The sequence below is a fragment of the Cetorhinus maximus genome, chromosome 9 (genome assembly GCF_964194155.1).
Source record: "Cetorhinus maximus chromosome 9, sCetMax3.hap1.1, whole genome shotgun sequence".
Taxonomy (NCBI): domain Eukaryota; kingdom Metazoa; phylum Chordata; class Chondrichthyes; order Lamniformes; family Cetorhinidae; genus Cetorhinus; species Cetorhinus maximus.
In genome coordinates, this window is record NC_135887.1 from 126,943,987 (window position 1) to 126,964,471 (window position 20,485).

At 45.0% G+C, this 20,485-nt stretch overlaps 1 protein-coding gene across 3 annotated transcripts in view; it reads left to right on the forward strand.

Annotated features, from left to right (window-relative positions):
- prmt3 (protein arginine methyltransferase 3) overlaps window positions 1-15,967 on the forward strand; it is a 215,827-nt gene extending 199,860 nt beyond the window's left edge. For all 3 annotated transcript variants that reach the window (XM_078549514.1, XM_078549516.1, XM_078549515.1), the window contains exon 16: window positions 15,732-15,967. In XM_078549514.1, coding sequence (XP_078405640.1) covers window positions 15,732-15,841 — 110 coding nt within the window. In that variant the 3' untranslated portion in view covers window positions 15,842-15,967. The remainder of the gene's footprint in view (window positions 1-15,731) is intronic.
- Window positions 15,968-20,485: the final 4,518 nt, after the last annotated feature.

Sequence of the window (20,485 nt, forward strand, 5' to 3'; positions counted from 1 at the left end):
GCTGCCCTCAGTTCAAGGGCAATTAGGGATGGGCAATAAATGCTGGCCTTGCCAGCGGCGCCAACATCACATAAAAGAATAAAGGAAAGCAATCTGATGTAATCCTATGTGTTACTGAATTATGACCAAGCGCCTTGACGATATGCTACTGTATCCAAACTCTCTGCCTCTCAGCACTATTGGAGTACCCCCAGCACACAGACTGCAGCAGTTAAAGAGGCAGCTCACCACCACTTTCTCGAGGGAAATTAGGGATGGCTAGTAAATGCTGGCAATGCTCACATCCCAAGAACGAATAAAGAAAAATTATTCAAGTATTAATTGCAGCAATCAACCACATTTAGCATACAGTGATACCACAATTTTAATTTTCTCTTAATTACTATTAGTTTTGTCATGTTATTTTCAAAGCAGTCTTCATTTTCAAGCACTGCATATAAATTACTGTCGTGTTGCTTTAACTAATACATCTCTTTACTGATGTATTGCCTTCATTAATTCTCCATGATGCTGATTGCCTTCATGAAGCCTAAAGACATTTATTATTCTCTTGCAGTCAACAACTGGAATTTTCAGAGTTGCTTTTGGTCCATCAATCCTCTTCAGGTTTTTCCCCTTGCCCGTTCTCTTGTAAATAGGATGACTCATCCTGCAAGCTGTTGGTCTGCAGTTAGGTTATAGAAATGCCCATTCTTCCAGGGTCAGCCTGGACACTAAATATTGCACACTATTTGACTGTAGGCAACATCTTCTTGAAGCCCAATGTTGTCCACTCCTACATTGGATTGCTCAGCAAGAACTTAATTGGAAGTTTGCGTGGTATTTTTTCAATGAGGATGAAGGTATCGGACTCGGGGAGAGAGGCTGCGAGGTTCTTGAGCAAATTGATATGGGGAGTGACAAGGTATTGGAGGTGTTGGCAGGCTTAAAAGTGGACAAATCTTCAGGTCCGGATGATTTGTGTCCCAGACTGCTGAGGGAGGCAAGGGAAGAGATTGCAGGGGCTCTGACCCAAATTTTTAATTCCTCTTTGGCCACGGGAGAGGTGCCAGAGGACTGGAGAACAGCTAATGTGGTTCCGCTATTTAAGAAGGGTTGCAGAGATAAGCCAGGGAACTACAGGCCAGTGAGTCTCACGTCAGTGGTAGGGAAACTATTGGAGAAAATTCTGAAGGAGAGAATCTATCTCCACTTGGAGAGGCTAGGTTTGATCAGGGATAGTCAGCATGGCTTTGTAAGAGGGAGGTCATGCCTAACAAATTTGATTGAATTTTTTGAGGAGGTGACCAGGTAGTGCAGTAGATGTAGTTTATATGGATTTCAGCAAACCCTTTGACAAGGTCCCACATGGGAGACTTATAAAGAAGGCAAATGCACATGGGATACAGGGTAATTTGATAAGGTGGATTCAAAATCGGCTTAGTTGTAGGAGACAGGGGGTGATGACAGAAGGATGCTAAAGTGACTAGAAGCCCGTGTCCAGTGGGGTACCACAGGGATCTGTGCTTGGTCCCCTATTATTCGTCATTTATATAAACGACATAGATGACTATGTGGGGGGTAGGATTAGTAGGTTTGCGGATGACACAAAGATTGGCCGGGTGGTTAACAGTGAGGTTGAGTGTCTTGGGCTACAGGAAGATATAGACGGGATAGTCAAATGGGCAGATAAGAGGCAGATGGACTTTAACCCTGAAAGGTGTGAGGTGATACATTTTGGAAGGAGTAATTTGACAAGGAAGTATTCAATGAACAGCATGACACTAGGAAGTTCTGAGGAACAAAGGGACCTTGGCATGTGTGTCCATAGATCTCTGAAGGTGGAGGGGCATGTTAGTGGGGTGGTGAAAAAGGCATATGGGACACTTGCCTTTATCAATTGAGGCATAGATTACAAAAGTAGGGAGGTCATGTTGGAGTTGTATAGAACATTGGTGAGGCCACAGCTGGAGTACTGTGTGCAGTTCTGGTCGCCACATTATAGGAAGGATGTGATTGCACTGGAGGGGGTGCAGAGGAGATTCACCAGGATGTTGCCTGGGATGAAACATTTAAGTTATGAAGAGAAGTTGGATAGACTTGGGTTGTTTTCGTTGGAGCAGAGAAGACTGAGGGGCAACCTGATCGAGGTGTACAAGATTATGAGAGGCATGGATAGGGTGGATAGGGAGCAGCTGTTCCCTTTAGTTGAAGGGTCAGTCACGAGGGGACATAAGTTCAAGGTGAGGGGCAGGAGGTTTAGGGGGGATGTGAGGAAAAACTTTTTTATCCAGAGGGTGGTGACGGTCTGGAATGCGCTGCCTGGGAGGGTGGTGGAGGCGGGTTGCCTCACGTCCTTTAAAAAGTACCTGGATAAGCACTTGGCACATCATAACATTCAAGGCTATGGGCCAAGTGCTGGTAAACGGGATTAGGTAGGTAGGTCAGGCATTTCTCATGTTTCGGTGCAGACTCGATGAGCCTAAGGGCCTCTTCTGCACTGTGTGATTCTGTGAAAATGTCCACTTTGGAATTATCCAATCCCATCACTTGTTCTTAATGCACCAGCGACATTGCCTGCCCTCTTTTGTTACTTGATGCTTGACCTCCAACTTTAATGGTGGCTCTAATAAAGAATTTTACCAGTTTGCAGTTGCCAACTGCAGATTTGTTAATGGAAAACCTTACATTAAATTAAATGGTTTAAGAACCTCAGGCCCAGTTAAGCTAAATGTTCAAACACAATTTCTACCAAGTGCCAGTTGGGAAGTTGCAGGCCTTTCTAAGGTTCACATGGGCATAACAGAGTGAAGGACTTGTTAATACCAGCTGGACCCATCTAACCTATGCCATCCTCTCATGGTGCAATTTACTGACACTGACAGCCCCATATCCCTCTACCACTCCTGCCCCCCATCCATCTACCACTCCTGCCCTCCATCCCTCTACCACTCCTGCCCCCCATCCCTCTACCACTACTGCCCCACATCCCTCTACCACTCCTGTCCCCCATCCCTCTACCACTCCTGCCCTCCATCCCTCTACCACTCCTGCCCCCCATCCCTCTACCACTCCTGCCCCCCATCCCTCTACCACTCCTGCCCCACATCCCTCTACCACTCCTGCCCCCCATCCCTCTACCACTCCTGCCCCCATCCCTCTACCACTCCTGCCCCCCATCCCTCTACCACTCCTGCCCCCCATCCCTCTACCACTCCTGCCCCCATCCCTCTACCACTCCTGCCCCACATCCCTCTACCACTCCTGCCCCCCATCCCTCTACCACTCCTGCCCCCGCCAATCAGCTGTGCGATCTCATGATGGAGCAAAAAAAAAGAGCAGTGGGAAGCTTTTGCCCATTTAGGGGTAGAAACTGCAGGAAATTGCTCTCCAACTGTTGGAGATAGTCAAACAAAATCCAGCAGAACAGCATGACTGGGAGACATATCCTGTCCACCAGCCACACCTCGCCCCCACAACCTACTTTGTGCTTGAAGTCATGTTTCCACAATCAGGAACCCATCCACTTTGAATATTTGCAGAGAACCTGCACCCTTTGCAAAACCCAGAAGCTCCATAGGTCAATAACCCTCTGAAATTGGAACGAGAGAAATTAAGAGAACTGTTAAATACTCATCTGTGGATATAGCACTTTTTTTTCAAATCTATCTCTGCCCACTGGTATTTAGTAATGGACCCATATAGAGACCTGGAGTATAATCTAGATTGGTGAAGTTTTTGTTACTAAATTTACAATATTTTTTTTCTCCCATCCTCTCCTGGAGGCATTAATTCCACACTGATGACCTGCCACATGGGGACTCTTCATCTTCACGTCTGAACCTTGGCACTGAACATCAGCATGGGAACATCCCAGCTGAGCCCAGTCCACAGCTGTGTATTTCCAGTAGGTTTTGCTAGATCGCAATCCAAGAGTCTTGGCAAATTCCCCTACTCAGCCCTAACCCAATTGAGGATAATTGTACTGCTACTATTCGGTCTCCGTTGAGGTCAAGTAATTTGGCATACTCCAGGGATCACACCCCTTTGATGTTCAAGCCTGTGTAGTAAAACATTTTCAATTGGGACAATCCTAGAAAGATAACACAAAAAGAGAGCCCAGTGATGCTCAGCATGTTGTGAAAGAGTTAAACATCTTTGTGAGTACTAACTTTTAAGGGGAAATTTGCAGTAGGTCTTGTGCCAAACACTGAAGATAAGGTGTTCGCTCATATATTGATCACGTCTTATCAGAACTATGCCGTAGTGAGTGTACCAAATGCAGTTACTAGAGAAGGCGAGCGAGATTCACCTAAGAGTCATAGCAGTTGCGTTGTACACTGTAACCAGCCCATACTTCAGAAAAGATAACTCATGGAATTGGAATGGGAATTAAGGCCCTTGTACAGTGAGAGCTAAGGTTTCGTGCTTTTAGAATATGCATAAAAATCTTGTTGTTTAATGAGCTAATTTTCACAGTGTTTGATACGTTTGAATTCTGCCTCTGCCCTGTCCATTATGATCATGTTCTCTTATCACTTTAGTTAGTATGAAGCAAAGATTTGCCGCAAATCTATGGGTGCACGTTTCATGTAGAAAGTAAAACACATGCTTTAATTAAAAGTCAATATTCATATTGTGGTGTTCGGGAACGTATACAAAGGGAGCTCGGTGGCATCAAAGTCAAATTTAGAGTACCTTATCCATCAGATAGCTGAACTATTTCAGAAGCAGAAAATGTGTGCTTGCACTATGACTTTAAGGCCTGAATTTCTCCTGCGTCAGGCAGGCTCGGCGGGAGCGGGCGGGGGAGGTTGTGGTGCTGACTGCCGCCTCCGATTGGTTCCGCGCCGCCATTTTACCCGAGTGGGCCAATTAAGGCCCGCCCAGTGTAAGATGCGAGTAGTAGCAGCGCTACCTGTGCGGGCGGGGGGGTGGAGGAGGGAGCGTAGGGGGCCAGTGCTCTTTCACGCATGCGTGCGAAAGAGCGCTTCGGTCTCCCTGAGGCACGGAGCTACCTCAGGGAGATTGAAGCGCTTTTGAAATAAATAAATAAATGGAATAAAATTGAATGAAAAATGTCCCCTCATGTAACTGTGTCACATGAGATGGAACGTTTTTATATTTCAGAAAAAATTTTTATTCTATTTGTAAAAGCTTTAGGAAGACTCATCCCGCTCATGGATGAGGTTTCCTAAAAAACGGAAAGGCCGCCTGGTCTTTTTGCCTGCCCCTCAACCGTTAGGTTGGACGGGCAGTGTGAATTTGAAATGAATTAGTACGTTAATAGCCTTAACAGGCCTTTTAATTATTGGCGGGCGGGCAGCCAACTCTGGCACGCGCCCGTCGAACGAAACATCGCGAGATAGCACAATGACGTCAGGACGCATGCCTAACGTCATCGCGCGTCATTTTACACACCGGCATGTCGGGCCCAACCCCACACGTCGACAGAAAAGCCCTGGCCTAAAATGATTTACTTTAAGGTTTTTACATGATTTGCAGCAACATATTGCCACCACTGGTTGTTTCTAAACTGGTGGGGGGGGGGGCTCAGATAAAATGCAACTGTGGAAAAATAACTTCTAAAAGGGCTAAAATATAATTCATTATCCTACGATAATTAAGCAAGCATGTCAACAGACTTTAGCTTGCTGATATGTGTTTTGTTGTCCCCACATTATTCCGATAACCATCTGTTTACAAGCAGTAACACTGCATATCATTCACTCGCCTGAATTGCATTTTTTGTTTATCATTTCAAATGGAAGTAAGAGTAAAATGATACAGACAGTAGAAATTTTACATGATGCATATAATTAAAACTGATAATGATGGCAAATGATGTTGCATGGCAAGTAGACGTGTAAATAAAGACCGGTGGAATTTTACAGTACCACAATTTCATTTCATATATCTGCAATACCAAATGGGACAAACAATTTCCATGGGTCCCTGACATTTAGTTATTATTGGACACTCACTACGACATTTCAATTACCATTTTTTCTGTGGCATATGAACCCTGATCTCCAAGTGTGACAACCAATGCAGACTGCTGCAGCCAAAGAATCAGACAACTGCTACTACCTAAAACTGTTCCGCCTGTTTGTTAGGGGTTCATGGGGTGCAGTGGTTACACACAAAGCAGGTCTCTCTGAATAGCATGGAGATGTTTGCTTTGCTGTTGGTCAAAACTGAGCGAGTGATAGATTGGTTACAACACAGAAGGATGCCAGTCAGCCTGCTGAGCTCTCTGCAAGAGTAGTTTAGCTAGTTCCGCTCCCCCACCCTGTAGCCATGCATTTTTTTCCCCTCCAGGTACTTATTCAACTCTCCTTTGAAAGCCATGATTTAAAAAGCCTCCACCATCCTTTTCAGTAGTCGTTATGTTCTACTGCGGGGTCGCTTTGCTCGCGAACTGGTTGCGCCCTCATCTGTCAGCGGGTGAGTCAATAACAATATACTGCAGACACAGAGACCGGTATGAAATGAAGCACATGCTATTTGTTTACACAGACAACAGAGCACAAACATAATGTGTGCTTCTCCAACCAGACCCTGCTCTAGACTAACCCTTAACATTGTAGCCCGCGCTACACAGCTATTGGATCATACAGTCACGTGGTCAACCTGCTCACATTCTCTTAAAGATGTATTGCACCTCAGATTACCACAGTAGTGCTTTCCAGACTGTAACACTCACTGTGTAAAAAGTAGCTTCCCCTCATGTTGTCTGTGGTTCTTTTACCAAACACCATCAATGCGTATTGTATTTTATTTTATATATATATATGTATATTTAAGACTGTGTACAATGGATTTCTTATTTATTTCAGTTTATTTTATTGATGTAAAAGCTGTTAAGTACAAATTATAAATTGTGTGATGAAGAGCAGTAGCAACTTGGATTTCTGTAACACCGCTAATGTCAGAAAGATTCTAAGGTGCTGCACAAAGGAAGAAAGGAAGCTGACAAGCATCAGAAAGGTTGGGAGAGGTGAACAAAAACACAGCCAAAAAAATTGGCTTTGACGAGGCTTGTTTCAGTGGGGAGAGAATGGCAAAGGCGGAAGAAATTGCAGAGACTACGGCTAACATGACTGAAAGCAGTATGAGCAAGGGAACGAAGGGAATGCACAGTAACGAAGAGATAACGAACCAAAGAGCAAAGACTGGACTTATAGAGTGGACGTGGGGAAGATGTATCCATTAGTAGGAGAGACTAGGGCCCAGCCTCAGAGTAAAGGGAAGACCTTTTAGAACAGAGATGAGGAGAAACTTCTTTAGCCAGAGAGTGGTGAATCTATGGAATTCATTGCCACAGAAGGCTGTGGAGGCCAGGTCATTGAGTGTATTTAAGACCGAGATTGATAGGTTCTTGATTGGTAAGGGGATCAAAGGTTACGGGGAGAAGGCGGGAGAATGGGGTTGAGAAACTTATCAGCCATGATTGAATGGCGGAGCAGACTTGATGGGCCGAATGGCCTAATTTCTGTTCCTATGTCTTATGGACTGTGACGAAGGGTTGTATAAAGTTGCAGAGTTAGGATAAGGTGAGGCGGCGGAGTAACTTGTAATCCCGGGCAAGGAATTTTAACTTGTTACATTGGGAGTCAGTGAGCAAGGGTATGTGATGAGTGAAAGGACTTGGCTATGGGACAGGGCGCAGGCAGCTGTGGGCTGGATATTACAGGGTGGGAGGTGGGTATGGACGGCTCACCATCCCATAGAAGCAAAGTCGGCATGGAGCCAACCCGCTCCATGCCAGCCCGCCCACAGTCATAACGCACTGAGGGCGGGCTAAACAGGGGCTGAGTGGGACTTTCACCCCTCACTGGGGAGGAAGTCCCAGCAATGCCAAGAGCGTATTAATGGGCACTGCCAGTACTGCAAGAGGAAGAGGAAGAAGACCCATGGATCCTGGATACATTAAGTCTGTGGTCTTGGGCACAGAGGGTTTGGGCAGGTCAGGGTCGGAGAGTGGGGGGAGTGGTGGATTTAAGGCTGCGGGCATGTAGGAAGAAAGGAGGGGTTTCTGTCTTCTGGGTCTGCCCTTTGCCAATCGGGAGAGGGTGGCCTGCCCCCCTCAGATAGAACCCACCCACCCCCATCTTTCCCGCCCTTTGGAAAGATTATTTAAAAAACCTCGCTGCCCACTCCAGCCCGACTGCCCGTGCCAAGCGTAATTAGCTATATAAATATGACGGGCAGGCTGCCAATTTCAATATTATGCAGGTGAGCTCGGGGGTGGGTGGGAAAGTGGTGGGGTGGAAAGCCGCCTTATTTTATGTGCCGCCTGCCAAAAACATGCCCACCAGGGGCACATAAAATGCATCCCTGTGTTTTGGATAGGTTGCAGTTTGTACACCAGCCTGTGATCTTCTGTTTATGAACCCTGTTGGGCAGTTTATAGCCCTAAGTGATTATATGGTGACCTGTTTATTCTACTGGTTTCGGAAACAGAGGAAAATCACATAAAGGGATATGATATAACAAGAGAGTTGTAGTGAGATTTTCTATTCAATCCTTGGGCAGAATTTTGCCCTCGATGGGCGGGCGGGCCCCACCAGCTCAGCGGTGGGTGGGCAGCCGATCGCCGCTGCCGAAACGGGCCCCTCCGCCATTTTGAGTGGGCGGGCCAATTAAGGCCCACCCAGCGGGCCACCCAACGGGAAGCGCTATGCGCTCCCTGCGCAGGGGGAGAGGAGGGATCCCACAACTGTCAGAGTGCGCTGTCTCGCGCATGCATGTGAAAGAGCGCACAGCTCCCTGAGACTAAGTGCTGCCTCGGGGAGAGCGCTGAAAGTTTTATAAACTTAAAAAATAGAAAAATTTTAAAAATTATTAACGTCCCCCTCATGTGACAATGTCACGCGAGATGGGACATGTTAATAAATATCACATAAAGTTTATTAAAGTTTTTTAAAACAGACATGAAACCTCATCCCGCCGGTGGATGAGGTTTCACGTTTTTTCAGAAGCCCGCTGGGGCTCCTGGCCTGCCCGCCAGCCTTAAGGTTGGACGGGCAGGTCTTTTAATTGGGTTAATTATCCTGTCAATGGCCTCAATTTCACTGTCCACCCGCCTTCCTGAATATTTAAATGGGGCGGGACGACCTCGGGGGTTCCCTCTGATGTCATCCCGCGTCATTTTCGCATCAGCGAGCGGGCCCCGCCCCCAACTCGCCGACAGAATAATTCTGGCCCTTAGGTGTCTACAAATGGCCAGGATGATGGCAGGGGTAGCACTCTGTGGGTCGTAGGGGCTCAGGGCTCACCTATAGGAATGGTGCCCGATGGTGAACTGGCGATGAATATCTTTAAACCCAAGAATATAATAGCGTGAACAGGAAAAATGGTGAGATGAACTACCAGGTCCTGATGAAAGTTCATCGACCTGAAACATTAACTTTTTTTTCTCCCCACAGATGCTGCCAGGCCTGTTGAGTATTTCCAGCATTTTCTGTTTTAGTTTCAGATTTCCAGAGTTTGCAGTATTTTGCTTTTGTGCTTGAAGCAGACTATTATTCCTAGACCAAGAGGACATTCAAGCATTTCACATTTAAACTAAGCTGCTCAGTAACAAATGGCAGCAGTTATAATGTTCACAGGAGCTCAGAACAATGCGGATGTCGAGCTAAAATGAGCTTGTTTAGCTGTTGGGGAAACATAAAGGAGCATGTATACCGTTTGGAAATATTGAAAGTGAGGGAGAAGAATGCTGTATGTATTCCCACAAATTCAAGGCTGATGAGAATGAATCAGTGCAGATTCCAGAGTGTCAGACATAACGACAGCACAAAGAAGCTCTATGAATAAGAAAAGGAAGGATCAATGTGCTGTTGAACTGGTGCTGAAAGGCATATGTGTCCATTATATAAAGCACAAACGAGTCAGCTGATGGTTAAAATACCATCTACCTTATCGCTCATGATTAGGTATCATAGAAAAGAAACCCATACGAGGTTGTGGAGATGAACGATCTAAATAATAGGGACGTTATGAGTAATAGAGTATAATGAGCAATAGAGTTATGAGTAATATGAGTAATAGAGCCCATGGGATCCAAGGCAATTTGGCAAATTGGATCCAGAATTGGCTGAGTGGCAGGAAGCAGAGGGTGATGGTCGAGGGGTGTTTTTGTGACTGGATGCCTGTGTCCAGTGGGGTTCCACAGGGATCAGTGTTGGGTCCCTTACCATTTGTGCTTTACATAAACGATTTAGACTTGAATGTAGGAGGGTTGATCACTAAGTTCGCGGATGAGACGAAAATTGGTGGGGTGGTAAATAGTGAGGAGGATAGCCTTAGATTACAGGAGGATATAGACGGGCTGGTCAGATGGGCTGATCAGTGGCAAATGGAATTTAATCTGGATAAGTGTGAGGTGACTCACTTGGACAGGACAAACAAGGCATGGGAATACATGATGAATGGTAGGACCCTGGGAAGTACCGAGGATCAGAGGGACCTTGGTGTGCATGTCCACCGGTCCCTTAAGGTAGTGGGACAGGTAGATAAGGTGGTTAAGAAGACATATGGGATACTTGCCTTTATTAGCCGAGGCATAGAATATAAGAGCAGGGAGGTTATGCTGGAATTGTATAAAACGCTGGTTAGGCCACAGCTAGAGTATTGCGTACAGTTCTGGAATCTGCATTATAGGAAGGATGTAATTGCACTAGACAGAGTGCAGAGGAGATTTACCAGGATGTTGCCTGGACTGGAGAGTTTTAGTTATGAGGAGAGATTGGATAGACTGGGGTTATTTTCCCTGGAGCAGAGGAGATTGAGGGGGGATATGATTGAGGTGTATAAAATTATGAGGGGCATTGATAGGGTAGACACGAAGGAACTTTTCCCCTTGGTGGAGGGATCAATAACCAGGGGGCATAGATTTAAGGTAAGGGGCAGGAGATTTAGAGGGGATGTGAAGAAGAATTTTTTCACCCAGAGGGTGGTGGGAATCTGGAACTCACTGCCTGAAAGGGTGGTAGAGGCAGAAACCCTCATAACATTTAAGAAGTATTTGGATGTGCACTTGCGATGCCATGGCATACAAGGCTATGGGCCTAGTGCTGGAAAATGAGATTAGAATAGTTAGGTACTTGTTTGACCAGCGCAGACTCGATGGGCCGAAGGGCCTTTTTCTGTGCTGTAGGCCTATATGACTCTATCATATGATCAAAGAGGGAAATGGAGTGGGTGGTTGCTAGGAGTCAGGCAAAGGTAGTGGAGCTGAGCCAGACTCATGCAGCAGTAGCACTGGCTGCAGTGGAGATCTCAACTTGCACAACACCAATTGAGGCAATAGCCAGATACGGGAATGAGGAGGCTTTTGGTGCCACAAGGATGCCAGGCTGCATGAGTATGTGAGAGTGTCCTGTGCAGTTTGCGCAAAATCTCCCAAGGCAATTTAGCCAGGGAATCATGAGCTGGAAAGGCATGGGGGTCTCAGTTGTACACCTAAGAGGATGGGCTTTTGATCTGACATTGCAAACCAAGAGCTAGAAACCAGAAGGATTCAGGCAGCTAGTACTAGCCTGGCATAGCAAGAAATGTATTCATAGTAGACATAGATATGGTGCTGGCAGGACATGATGTAAACATCTCAACACTCGAAGCACAGATTGTTAGAGCACTTTCATTGGTCAAGCAATTCTCGGAATCTGGCTGCATTTTTTGTAAAGACACTTGACCGGCGTTAGTATATGAGTAAATTGGAGTATCGCAGAAAAGCATCGTTGAAGCAAATGGTCATCATTAATTAACCTTTTAAGAAGGTGGGCATAAATGCAGTGGGTCCCAAATCTGTCAGGGGTCATTTGAGGAAATGCTATGTATTAACATGGGAGATTATGGAGGGGATTATAGACTTCCATCCCGTAATGGGTGTGAATTCAGCATCTGCACCACCTGAAGCTGCCAGGATTACATATTAAACACTAAGCCAGCTAGCGGGCTGCAGCATTTTTGTGGAGCCTGGAGTAGTGACACGTGTCCTGGCCCCACAAAAATTCTCCCCAAAAACATATTTTCTCTGAGAAGCCACAAACAGTCATCTTAAGGACTGTGAGTTAGGCATTCTCCTTCTGATACAAAGTAACAGAGAATGTGCTGTGCATTTCTAGTTTGACACAAATGAAAATCATGAAGGCTGCCCAATGCTGGAAACCTGAAACAAAAACACAAAATGCTGAAGGCATTTAGTGGGTGAGCCAGCATCTTTTAAGAGTGAAACAGGGGATCTGACATTGTCTCTGCCCTTTCATAAAGGGTTCACACCTAAAATGTTATCTGTTCCCTCCACTGTCACTGCCTGCCCAGCTGAGCATTTCAGTGTTTTCTGCTTTCTGCAAGGTGTGTGTATCGGGAATTTGGGTACAAGCTTTCACCCCCTTCCCAAATTTCTAAAATTGTGAAAATCTTGATATGTGCTCCTAACCAGAGAAATTTTACGCTGGGAGTGTGAGTTTATAAATAAACACTTGAATGTACATAAATTAATGAAATGAGCAAGCACATTCCTTTAGAGATATTGACAGTGCATCAGACAAGTTCCATACTCCCTGCACTCTCCCAGGCATCACAGAATCAAACAGAGCTGAAGAGGCCCTTCGGCCCATCGAGTCTGCACCGACATGTGAGAAACACCTGACCTACCTACCTAATCCCATTTACCAGCACTTGGCCCATAGCCTTGAATGTTATGACATGCCAAATGCTCATCCAGGTACTTTTTAAAGGATGTGAGGCAACCAGCCTCCACCACCCTCCCAGGCAGTGCATTCCAGACCGTCACCACCCTTTGGGTAAAAATGTTTTTCCTCACATCCCCCCTAAACCTCCTGCCCCTCACCTTGAACTTGTGTCCCCTCGTGACTGACCCTTCAACTAAAGGGAACAGCTGCTCCCTATCCACCCTGTCCCTGCCCCTCATAATCTTGTGCACCTCGATCAGGTCGCCCCTCAGTCTTCTCTGCCCCAACGAAAACAACCCAAGTCTATCCAACCTCTCTTCATAACTTAAATGTTTCATCCCAGGCAACATCCTGGTGAATCTCCTCTGCACCCCCTCCAGTGCAATCACATCCTTCCTAAAATGTGGCGACCAGAACTGCACACAGTACTCCAGCTGTGGCCTCACCAAGGTTCTATACAACTCCAACATGACCTCCCTTCTTTTGTAATCTATGCTCGATTGATAAAGGCAAGTGTCCCATATGCCTTTTTCACCACCCCACTAACATGCCCCTCCACCTTCAGAGATCTATGGACACACATGCCAAGGTCCCTTTGTTCCTTAGAACTTCCTAGTGTCATGCCATTCATTGAATACTTCCTTGTCAAATTACTCCTTCCAAAGTGTATCACCTCACACTTTTCAGGGTTAAATTCCATCTGCCTCTTATCTGCCCATTTGACCATCCCGCCTATATCTTCCTGTAGCCCAAGACACTCAACCTCACTATTAACCACCCGGCCAATCTTTGTGTCATCCGCAAACTTACTAATCCTACCCCCCACATAGTCATCTATGTCGTTTATATAAATGACAAATAATAGGGGACCCAGCATAGATCCCTGTGGTACGCCACTGGACACTGGCTTCCAGTCACTAAAGCATCCTTCTGTCATCACTCTCTGTCTCCTACAACTAAGCCAATTTTGAATCCACCTTATCAAATTGCCCTATATCCCATGTGCATTTGCCTTCTTTATAAGTTTCCCTTGTCAAAGGCTTTGCTGAAATTCATATAAACTACATCAACTGCATTACCCTCATCTACACACCTGGTCACCTCCTCAAAAAATTCAATCAAATTTGTTAGGCATGACCTCCCCCTGACAAAGCCATGCTGACTATCCCTGATCAAACCTTGCCTCTCCAAATGGAGATAGATTCTCTCCTTCAGAATTTTCTCCAATAGTTTCCCTACCACTAACGTGAGACTCACTGGTCTGTAGTTCCCTGGCTTATCTCTACAGCCCTTCTTAAATAGTGGAACCACATTAGCTGTTCTCCAGTCCTCTGGCACCTCCCCCGTGGCCAGAGAGGAATTAAAAATTTGGGTCAGAGCCCCTGCGATCTCCTCCCTTGCCTCCCTCAGCAGTCTGGGACACAGATCATCCAGACCTGGAGATTTGTCCACTTTTAAGCCTGCCAACACCTCCAATACCTTGTCATTCCCTATATCAATTTGCTCATATATAACATTGTTCTACATACTTCATTTCTTTGCACCATCACTAAGACCACCTACTTCCACCTGTGTAGAACCACCTTAATGCTGCCGATACCCTCGTCCATGCCCTTATTACCTCTAGATATCATTATCCCAACACGCTCCTGGCTGGCCTTCCTACCTCTGTGCTCCACAAACATGAGGTCATTCAAATTTCTGCTATCTGTGTCCTAATGTGCACAAAGCTCCACTCACCCATCTCCTCAGCGCTCACTGACCTACATTGTCTCCCGATGAAGTAACGCCTGGGTTTTAAAATTCTCTTCCTTGTTTTCAAATCTTCCCATGGTCTAGCCCCCCCCATCTCTGCAGTCTTCTCCAGCCCTACAGCCAATGGTCCCACTAAGCTTTGTGGCTGTGCAGCAGCCTGGAAGGTACCATGCAGGCCTTGACTGTGCAAAAAGATTCAAAGGGACTGTGCACTGAAAAAAAAGTGGTTGCGCACAACAAGTAAATTTTAAAGGGATCATTGTTTACAACCTCCCCACCTCCCCAAGATATCTGTGCCCTGCCAATTGTGGCATGTTAAACATTCCCGATTTTAATTGCTCCTTCATTGGTTGTCATGCCTTCAGCTGCCAAGGCCCTAAGCACTGGAATCGCCACCATACATCCCTCTGCATCCCTACATCTCTTTCCTCCTTTAAGATGCCCCGTAACACCTGCCCCTTTGACCAAATTTTTGGTCATCTGGCCTAGTGTCTCCTTTTGCAATTCGGTGATAAATTTGGTTTGATACCCCTGCCATGAAATACCTTGGGAAGTTTTATTACATTAAGCGTTTTATATAAATGGAAGTTGTTGTCTTTTGTAAGAATAGACCTTGGTAGCATCCATGGACAGGATTAATATTTTCAGATTCCTAAAGCAAATCCAGTGTTTTGGATTTTCCTCTTCAGGCAGTTATAACCAACTTATCACGGTTGTCTAATCAAGGGAACCTATGGTCAGACCATCCTTTAAGAATGATTCTCCCCCACCATGCCTGCTTAATTTCTTATTTTGCCTGTTGCCCTTCAAAGAAAATAACTGCTGTTTGAAGTGTTTTGTCACTTCTTAACAATTAAGAATACACACACACACACACACACAGCTATCTGCTTCTGAACTCCAACTTCCCGTATGAAAAACAGAAGGTTCCCTTATTCCTTATTCTCCACCAGAGGGCGATACATCTGGGACTTAGCACACCCTACTGACAGGTTTTATATAACAATTCTTTTTAACTAAAATGACCTTTTACAAAAAAGCATAAACATTAAACACAAGCATCACACTGTACCTTTTAAGTTTAAGGTATGACTTGGAACAATTCTTTGCGTAATTCCTTGTATAAATTTATTGGGTTGGTATAGAACAATAATGCAGAATGTATTGCTTTATTTCAAAATCCACACTTTTCAAAGGTGAAATTAGATTTTTAAGGCACATTGAAGTTGCTGTCTTTGCTCGTTAGGTATTTATTTCTGTATGCTTAGAGTAATATGTTTCTGTTTTCCTCAGGTGACATCTTGCAAGGGAAGATTTCCTGTTGCAAGAATAGAAAAGATCCTCGGTCATTGATTATAACAATATCAATTAACAACATGAAGCAAACATACAGTCTGCAATGAAGTTTCTGTCCTCCTGTACCACAAGCTCTGCATCCAACTGTTCATTATGTTTGAGCAGTTCTGTTTCTCAATAAGTGTGATGGTTGGACATTGCAATTGCCATTAAAGTATATCTAAATGAAGTATAATTAAGGAGGTCTTATGGTCTGTGATTATTTTTTTCAAGAATAAAGTGATTGAATAAATTTGAATCCTATGGGTCGGTTTAAGAATATCAAAAGGAGTGCTATTGATTATGCTATAAATAGTACACAAACTTCAATGTTATTTTTGAACATTATATTCCAAGTTAATTCTAATGAATGCAAAGGATGCTTTACATACTGACTGTTCCTCTTGTGCCTCTCTAGGTGTGATTGACCAGTATCTAGGAAATTTCCAAACAGAAATAAAGTAGTAAATGTTTGAACTTTTCTTAACTGTAAGTTGCATCGCAGAAAGACTGTGACCTAGAAATACAAAACATGAAAATATTGCTGAAAAGAGAGACATGTGCCGAATCTTTTTTGTCATTCATCAAGACAAATACAAGAATGACAAATTTCAAATGATCACAACAATTTATACTACAGGAAAAAAGAGCAAGTTGACTCTAATTAGCCAAGGCAATATGCACATTAGGAAAAAGCAACAGGAACTATACGTTCCCCAAGCTCCTGAGTAATTCAGAAAAGGTGCAAGGCTTGAACATATTCCCTTTGTTTGCGGAGGACGGGTCCCTGCATATAAATGTTTGTCACTTCTAGCTAGGGTAAATGAGCCATGTTATGAACTTGACTGATTGTCTTAAATTGGTTGTTAGTGTAGCCACTAGCACACTCAGGATTGTTCAGTAAGTGCTTCCCAATCGCAGAATCACATCAAACAGCAGACATTTTGTTTCGGGTTTTGCAAGTGCAGGCTGGTTGAGTACAGTCTATAATCTGCCTTATTACGAACAACTGAAGGTACATGCTGTTTGATGTGATCAGCAATCTCTGGGGTGTACAGCCTATGTACCTGACATTGCACCGGCTTTGAAATTCATACACGACATTGCTCAATGGTGTGGTAGGCAGAACAGTTTTGGACTGACAGCAGCATCCTGTTAGAGGAAAACACCACGCGCATAGTGTGAAACGGCTTCCTTAAACTGTTGTTAAAATTTTTCAGATACTTTGCCTGTCCAGGGTAATTTGAGGCAGATCGGGCACTTTTCAGATTCTAAAGTGATGGCATTTGTGAGTTTGCGCAATACACGGTGAACAGTGATCTGATCAGGATAACCATTGTCCTGCAGGATCGCTTTGAAGCATTCTATTTCTGCATCCAGTTTGCAAAGCGAGCAGATGGTTAGGGCTCTATTTACAATCTTGCATATGGAGTTATTCGATTCCTAATGTGTATATTGACGGGTGAAGGCAAGCTCGCAGAGAACTATCCATTTGTGGATTTCTCAACAAGCACATTGAGGAAAGGGAGCACTATCAAGTTCTGTTCTTCCAAGCAACTTTATGAAAATTTAGGATGAAATTTTATCTTAGGTCAATGTATAGAAGTATATTCGAACATGAGAATTATCACTGATATTCCCAATGTAATTTGCATTTCAAGTCCATTTTTTTAAGACTTTTTTTGAAAATTGCTCTTTCATTGGATGTGGGTGTCACTGGTGAGGCCAGTATTTGTTCCTCATCCCTAATTGTACTTAAACTAAATGGTTTGCAAGGCCATGTCACTGGGTAGCTAAGCATCAACCACTGAGACTAGCTTTCAATTCCAGATTTATTAGTTGAATTTAAGTTCCACCAGCTGCTGTGGTGGGATTTGAACTCATGCCCTCAGAGCATTAGCCTGGACCACTAGTCCAGTGACATTACCACTGCACCAGCATCTTCCCCCACTAAGATGTGATAAGTTCCACTGTTTTATGCCATCACACCCGAGGCATACTTTATTTAACACAGTTATGGAAACAGATGCTAGTAACTAACTGCACACACATTTGATACCAGTGGGGTGGAATCTCAAGCCTTCTTCGTGGATCTTCACCTTGATGTAGTGGAGAGGTTTGTGCGCTCTGCCGATCACTTGATCGATGCCGTCAAGAGCTCCTTGTTCCTGGTAGGGTTTCCCATGGCGCAAGGTTGGGGAGGGGTGGGGGGTTTGGCGGGAGGTGCCAGATAAAGAGTGGTTAAAAAGCTCTCAACAGCAGAACAGGTGAAGGAAGACTGTGCGTCTCACTGGCTGCGAAGGTGGGAGAAGGCTGCGGCAGAAAGGTGGTCTCAGTCATCGTGGCTCAAAACGTCACCAAAATCTGGCCACTAACCCGTCAGAACACGTGGACAATGACAGTGCCACAAGCTCCCCACGTTAAACGAAATCACGTGCAGGTTTCTTCCATTCGTTAAGTCCTGTTGTGATGGAAAGTTGGTGAAGGGGACAGGGCCGTGAACCTCAGAGTCCCTAGTCAAGAATCTGCAAGTGGCCAAGATGCAGAAGGTCGTTGGACACCTGTGTTGGGACAGGCCAAAACAAAAATAAAAATACCTGGAAAAACTCAGCAGGTCTGACAGCATCTGCAGAGAGGAATACAGTTAACGTTTCGAGCCCTGTGTTGGGACAGAGGTGTCTTTGGGCAGCAGCATCTGTAACTGAGCAGTCCTCTTCAGGATACCCTCTGCTCACTCCAATGGGGAAGGGGCTAGAAAAAAGACCCTAAAAATAGATTGCCCCACTTTCTCCTGGCTGGGGAACCACAGAATGACCGCCAGAAAGAAAGACTGCAATTGCTTCACATGAGCTATCTAGACCCCAAATTGACATTGCCGCCCTCAGTGAGACCCGCCTTCCTGGGGAGGGGCAACTGATGGAACAAGCAGGGGGATGCACTTTCTACTGGGAAGCAAAGGCTGACAGTGATCCTTGTGGAATTGGATTTGCCATCCAGAATAGGATCTTGGATGCACTGCCAGCACTCCTCAACTATTCAACACTTTACCTTTAGCTCAGCCGGTCTATTCATCAGTGCTTATGCCTCAATCTTTGATTCCAATGAAGGTGTAAAGGAAAAGTTCTATACTGACCTTGATGACATCTTCACTGCCATCCAAAAGAAGAAAAGTTCTTCCAACTGGGGGATAATGCCAGGGTTGGCCCTGACTCTGCTGTCTGGAACAGAACCATTGGAAAAAAACAGGGCAGGAAAAACCAATGCAAGTGTGGCCTCCGGTTGACAAGGTGTGCTCAGCATGGCCTCATTATAACACAAGACAAATCCAGCGATCTGCAGTTCTTTCTCTCTCCAAGTAGCATTGTTGTTGTCCAAGGGGTGCTAATCATGGCTCAAGCCATGACATCACTGCGGGGCAAAACAAAGAAACAGGCCCCAAGAACTACCTAAGCTGGTACAGGGATTGAACCCACATAGTTGTGTTATTCTGTGCCACACTCTAGCCAACCCCCGAATCCATGTTTGTTAAACCATTTGAAAATCACTGCGTTAGACTTGTAATTTACAGAACCAGGGGCTGGTCCACATGTAGTCATACTGCTTGAGCTGAAGCAAGGGCAACCTATCACCTTCTTCTTGAGTTCTCTGCCCAAAGGCAGGTCCAACCCACAATGCCACAACCTCCACCGCTGGCAGAGCGAGGAGGCAGGTCCCCTGATCCACCCCAGCTGGAATGGAGATCAGACTCCATGCTGTTGGTACCAATCTGATCTACAACACCTGTCCAGCCAACTGAGCCAACCAGCCCCCCAGTGAGTCTGAGTTACTGTGACAACATGTACTTTTACAGACATGTTGTAGTCCTGGAGCTATGGATAGAGATGGCAAGGGGCTCCAATTTCTTTCCATCACATGGCTGACCAGGAATCTCACCCGCTCTCACATCTGCCACTGGAATATGTTGGAAAGGATTTACAAGTTGATACTCGACCAGTTTGGCCATGTTATGAACACACCTTCCTTGGCCATTGAATCCTGGCATAGGACCTGAACCCGGAGCTTCTGGCTCAGAGGCTATCACAGAGCCACAAGACTTCACTCTATCCGAGGGGGAGAAAAGATTGCTTCCTATAAGCTATGCCGAAGGCAACAGTTACACACTGTTTGGAAAGGACCATAACCTTCAAAATTGACCCAGGTTTTGCGGCAGCAATGACTGAGAAACTCTCAGAATTGACTGCCACTCCTCTGAAACTAGCAGCAACTTCTGGAGCCTGCACATGTGCTGTTAAACATAGAAAGTGCTTCAACACTTCTCTATGGGTTGAGCTATTGAATTCCCAGCAGACTGCAATCAAATGGAAATTGCTGAACTAACAAGAATTTACATTTTTACACTATTAGTCTCCCCGTACAAACCCTTGAAAAGGGTACATCTTGTTGCATGAGGTGTCACTGGGTTTTTAGCAGCCTACTGAGTTCATAATTACTGCTGAAAAACTTCTCTAGCACTTTGAAACTATATTTGTGTATTGTCAAATTTCTTCATTATGAGAAAAATAAGGATCCCAGCTGATGTTACTACAGGACAAGACAGATCCCAGGATGGAACCTGGCTTGATTGATTCTAACTTCTATTTTTTGTTTAGAAATGTGGAGGGTGGCTACTGAACAGAGTCACAGGAGTCTGCTGATGAACTTTTAACAATAGA